The following is a 6,000-nucleotide window of genomic DNA, read 5'->3' as shown; positions in this document are numbered from 1 at the left end:
GTCAATAAACACACCATGTAAAAGTTCTGCTTAGTAGTTAACATTTAACCATCTTGTAAAAGAAGGAAGAGCTTTTGCATGCTTTTTTCAGCCTGAGACATTCCATCACTACGATTAAAATTTTGATGGACACAGTTTGTCTAATGAACCCTCCAGCTACACCAAAATACTTAAATAGAATGCATTCATGCAGTTTTAGAAATTCAGATTAGTTCAACTTGAAGTATGATGAAAATTTAACTCTTTATAGCCTTTTAAAAACACGTTTCATTTTCTCTTTTCCTCACTACTGGTAACTTCTTTCTTTTAAGACTCAACACCATGGTACCCTTTTATTTATTCTCTACTTAGGGCACAAATCATTTTCATTTTTCTTTAAGCCATGTTACTTTTCTTCTGGAATTCTTTCTCTTACATTTCACACTGGACCCAAAATCCCATGTCTCTTGCTCAGATTTCATTGCCCAGTCTTGATTCTTTCATCCCTTCAATCTCTCTTCAGTTGTTGCCTAATTGCTCTTGTTTCCCTTATCTCTTTACCAGTGTGAATATGCTAATAATCATATCCTGATTTGTCTCTCCAAAGATTTCTAAGGAAACAACCGATTTGCCTTTTTAGATTTATTGCTAAATAGTTTTTAATGGGACTTCTGAAATTATGGAACAGAGATCACAGGAAAATGAAAAAAGGATGTTTTTTATAATGTTTTTACAATGATGTAAAAACTCTGAAATCCAGTCACCAAACTTTATGATTATTTTTCCCTCTATACTGATTACTTTGAGACTATGACACTTCTGTGATTATAAAATACATTTTAAATTAGTGCTGACATAATGTTCCCAATTAATTAGCATTGCAATTAAAACACTAAAGAAGAGGGCATGGGAACCCATATGGTACCATGTTTATTCCTATTTTAAAAAAATGAATAACACTAAAATCAAGTGAATACATAACAGAATATTGAGTATTATTAGAATGATATTATTTATTAAAGTAGACTTCTTTTACTGTCCTGTATTATGTAGGTACCTTGTACTCCTCATAATCATTGTCATCTAGTAAATTCCTTTTGGATAGCTCAATTAGTTGTTCTGAGGTAAAACGAGATGGCTTGGAGTCAATGGAGGCTATTTCATAAATTGGCTTTCCACTGAAAAACAGCTCCTTCCAATCACGCATAATTTTAACTGGAATAAGACTACAGAAAAAAAAAAGAAGAGACAAGTTAGTGACAACTTAAATGTTCACTTGGAATAACGTCTTTTTGCTATCATGTTAATATAATTCATATCACTTCATTGGGTATAAATGGAAATTCACAAGAAAAAAAGTCTACCAAAGATGGAAAATAACACTACACCTTAGATTTCCCTGGGTTCCACATGATTTAACAAATGACAAGAACAGCAATACTTATCTAATGGAGCCAATTCAACTGAACAAAATTTGTTAAGCTTCTAAAAGTACAAAGCCTGGTTACAGGAGACTAGAGAAGAAAGGAATGGTACACCAGTTTTGTATGATCCTCATGAAGCTCATGATATGTCAGGGGATATAGGATATGTGCATGTGTACAGACATATATATGCTGTTTTTGCACCAGAGATGTAAAAAGAAAAACACCTAAGGGCACATAGCCAGTAATCTTATTTTAAGAAACAAATATTTCTGTCACAATTTGTTTTTTAAAAACGATTTCCAAATTGAAAATCATTTTAATTGAATGTCAATTCTAATACCCCCCTTTTTTCATCATATACTAGCAGCTGCATTAGACTGCATGCTTTATTTTTAAATTTAATTTTTTAAACCCTTACCTTATGTCTTGGAATCAATACTGGGTATTGGTTCCAAGGCAGAAGAGTAGTAAGGGCTAGGCAATGGGGGTAAAGTGACTTTCCCAAGGTCACACAGGTAGGAAGGGTATGAGGCCAGATTTGAACCCAGGACCTCCCATCTCTGGCCCTGGCTCTCAATCCACGCCCCCAGATTGCATGCTTTATTGAACAGTGTTGACTCCCTATTGCTTACTGACAAAAGTTCAGGCACCTAATACTGGGACCCAAGACTTTCCATAATTTGGTATCATCCTAGCTTTTCTGCATTATCCTAAACCATCCTCCCTCAACTCCCCAATATATTACACTGAAGTCAACATTGACTCTCAGTCGATCTTTGGCATGTTCCCCTAACATAGCACTGCAACCTATTTCTTGATTTTCCTCTCTGTCCTCTTGACTTTTTCATCTTTTTTCATGTGTTAAACAGATCTACCTTGAATACAAACTAGTCCCTGAAGCCTTCTTTTATTCTTTAGTCTGTAAAACTCTCTTGTCTATTTCACTCCTCCAACATTTTATAGCATTTGCTCTGTACCTTTATATGCAATTGTCAAGTCCTCTTTTGTATGTTATCTTGGTATGTGCAGAATTCTCCTTTAAACTAATATTCCTCTAAGGGCAGGAGCTGTGTCTTATATTATCTCTTTCAACTTTTGGTATGTCTGAATAAAATGTGTACTTAATGAGTGATAATAGATGCTAAGTTTAAAAAAGTAATTAATTTTAACTTTATAGTATATATTGTCATTGTATCCTTTATAATGAAGTTTTAAAACTGTCATTGGCATCTATAAAAAAAATATGTATATATGTATACACTATCTAAACATTACCTAATATTTTCAATAGCTGCCTTCCTTTTCAGTCATTTGACAATTATACTTGCTTCTTCATTCAAATAATTTAGGATTATGGTGTGAAATATGCACACATACATATTACTGTCATTACAAAGTGAAGGAAAATATCTACAAAGATCATATCACACAATAAAATACATACAAAGCTGAGATGAGTTTCTTTCTTACCTACAGACTGATATAATCTTAGCTTTGATATATAACAACTGTATTTAAATTGCCTGCTATCATCCCAATACCTTCGTTACTTTGTGGTCACACAGTTATTTTGCCTGTGGAATGCACAATGTTTTTCAAAGATAGGAGATAATGTTGCTCAGTTTAGAGGGCAAGAAGGAGGCAAACCTATTTAGTGGCGAGTACAAATCATTTGAAATGAGTCTGGAAAAATAGACTGGACACAGATCATGAAGATCTTTAATTACCAAGCTAAAGAATTGGCTAGAAGCTAATGATTTAACAATAAGAAACAGGCAGGCAGATCAGGGCTTTGTGGATGATTACTTGGGCAGCTGGGTGGAGGACAGATTGAAGAAAAGAGAAACTGGTAGCAGAAAAATCAGTTAGGATGATGGTAAAGGTGAAGTGATGATGTAAGACAACGAGTTAAGGGCTGTTCTTGCTATTCTGGGAAGCCATCATTCTTTTGAAACTTTAATAGAAAAGAGAATGCTAAATTAGGGCAATGGAAGTAATAGAGTGATTCCCAGAATACCTCTGGTCTACGTCTACCTTCATCCTATTAAGTAACATTTGGGGTACATTTCTGTAGTTTCTTTGTTAAGATTATTCTTAAAATTAAAGAAGCTATTATCCAAAGATTGGTTCATGAACATCTAGAAAAAGAAGCATATTAGGAATCATTACTTTCTTCTCAAGATGTTCATGAGCCATTATTTTGAACAAGTAGGAAGCTATAGCAATAGTAAAGGCAAGAGATGATGAGTGTTTGAACTAAAGTGATAACCATATAAAGTAAGAGAAGGGGATATATACAAGAAATGTTGGGTGGAGAGAGAAATCAAGATTTGGCAACTGACTAGATGTGGAGAAGTGGTGATAAAGGGGGTTTGAGATTTACACTGAAGCTGAAAAAAATTTGTGACTAAAAAGATGATGACAATCTGAAAAGAAAAAGAGGAGGTTTGGACAAAGGGTAGCTTTTGGAGAAAGATAATTAATTTCATTCTGGATACAAAGAATTTGAGGTGTCTATATACATTCAGGTAAAGATGTGCAGAAATGCATAACAAAATTTATATAATATTTTTATGATGCAATGAAAGGCAGCATGTAGTGATTTGTATGTCAGGTCTGGAATGAAGCCAATTTGGGGTAAAATCCTTGTACTAGCTATAAGACCATGGACAAGTCCCAAAACCTTTGAGTACATGAGGACCTTAAAGCTATAGAATAGTACCAAGATGGTGGATTAGATATGATCTGGCTCAACTCTCTCAACATTAGCCTCCAAACAATTTAAAAATACTGCCTCAAATCACATTTTGAAGCAGCAGAGACAACACAAGGTCAAAGTGAGACATTTTTTCAATCGAAGAAAATTTAGGAGGTTGGCAGGAGAATTTTGTGACTGTAGGGTAAAAGGTCTATATACAGCCCACACATATTGTGTCAGAAACAGTGGCTATAGCAGCAGCAGAAGCAGCAGCAGCTTTGGAAGCTCTAAGCTCAGATATGGGTAAGAAAGTCAGACAACTTCTCAGGAATAGAATTAAGGGGACCCTTTTCTAGTACCCTCAGATGGCACTGACTGGCAACTCTATTGCCCAAAGAAGTTCTGGCTCACAGTGCCAGGGAAGAGAGGTGATACTGGAAGTCAGTCACAAGGGAGAAGGGACCCTAGTTGCAGTTTCATGGCAAAAAAAATAATATTGCTTATAGTTGCAGGGGACCTGGAGCCTTCTTAGGTAAAGACCACAGTGAAGACAGGAGAGCACAGATCACAATTCGCCTAGAATCGTGCAATCTTGGAAACAACAAACATTAAATAACTCCAGAAACCACTCTGTAAAATAGGATCATGAAAAAGTCTGGATCTTGGGACAGTACCTCCCCATTCCCAGATGAGCAAAGCTCAATTTTAGCAAGAATTTTAAAGTCTAAAAATAGGCTGGGAAAAGATAAAATTTGACCATAAAAAGACATTACTGGGGCAGTGAAGATATAAATTTAGAAGACAATCATGTGAAAATAGCTATCATCAAAGCCTCACGGAAAAATGTTATTTGGATATAAGCCCAACAAACCCAAAAATAATTTGTGGAAGAGTTAAATATATAAGAATGATAAAGGGAAAATTGGGAAAAGAAATGAGAGTGAAGCAAGAAAATTACAAAAGCAGAATATTAACAGCTTAGTAAAAGAGGCACAAAAATGTAGTAGTAGTAGTAGTAGTAGTCTCTCAGTAACCGAGAATGATGTTTGTCTTTGTGCATTTTCATCTATAGTTGGGATAGATGAGTGTGAACAAAGACACTTGTGCGTGAAGGAGATTTAAGTGGAAGAGTCGATGCACAGAATCCAGGTGGAAGCCTGGGTCCATTGGTACGAAAAGTCGTTACAACTGGAGACTTCCTCAGCTGCATTGGATGGCTGTGTTGTCTTTTGTGCTCCAACATGTCCTAAGCACTCCACAGTGCCTTGCTGCATCGTGTTCCGCCAAAGCAGTCTTCACATGCTGGGTGAGCAAAACCCTAGTTCACCAGAGGTCTATGACAGGATGGCTACCCTCACAAGGTTTAGCCCCGGGCAACGGCTTCGACAGGCACAAAAATACTGAAGAAATTAACATCTTAAAAAACAGAACTGGTCAAATGATAAAAGAAGCACAAAAATAAACTGAAGAAAAGAATTTCCAAAAAGTCAGAATAAGTCAAATGGAAAAAGAGACATAAAAAGTCATTGAAAAAAAGAATTTTTTTTTAAATGAAATTGGCCAAATGAAAAAAAAAAGTAAAATATCTCATTAAATAAAATACTATTTAAAAATTAAAACTGGGCAAGTAGAAGCTAATAACTCCATGAGACATCAAGAAATGATCAATAGCATCAAAAGAATTAAAAAATACATGAAAACATGAAATATCTCATTGGAAAATTGACCTAGGAAAATAGATCAAGGAGAGACAACTGAAGAATTACTAGATTATCTGAAAACCATGATCAAAGAAAAAGCCTAGACATCATATTTTGAGAAATTATAAAGGAAAATTGCTTTAATATATACAGAAGGCAAAATGAAGGTTCAAAAAAATTCACCAATCACCTTATG

At 35.0% G+C, this 6,000-nt stretch overlaps 1 protein-coding gene across 1 annotated transcript in view; it reads right to left on the bottom strand.

The window, feature by feature from the left end:
• Positions 1-972: 972 nt before the first annotated feature.
• LOC130458498 (sperm flagellar protein 2-like) overlaps positions 973-6,000 on the bottom strand; it is a 92,118-nt gene continuing 87,090 nt past the window's right edge. Inside the window, exon 10 of the mRNA XM_056824546.1 lies at positions 973-1,205. Coding sequence (XP_056680524.1) covers positions 1,025-1,205 — 181 coding nt within the window. The 3' untranslated portion in view covers positions 973-1,024. The remainder of the gene's footprint in view (positions 1,206-6,000) is intronic.

The sequence above is a fragment of the Monodelphis domestica genome, chromosome 3, assembly GCF_027887165.1.
Source record: "Monodelphis domestica isolate mMonDom1 chromosome 3, mMonDom1.pri, whole genome shotgun sequence".
Classification (NCBI taxonomy): Eukaryota; Metazoa; Chordata; class Mammalia; order Didelphimorphia; family Didelphidae; genus Monodelphis; species Monodelphis domestica.
Note: the sequence above shows the minus strand (reverse complement) of the source record. Positions and strands in the feature narration are given on the sequence as shown.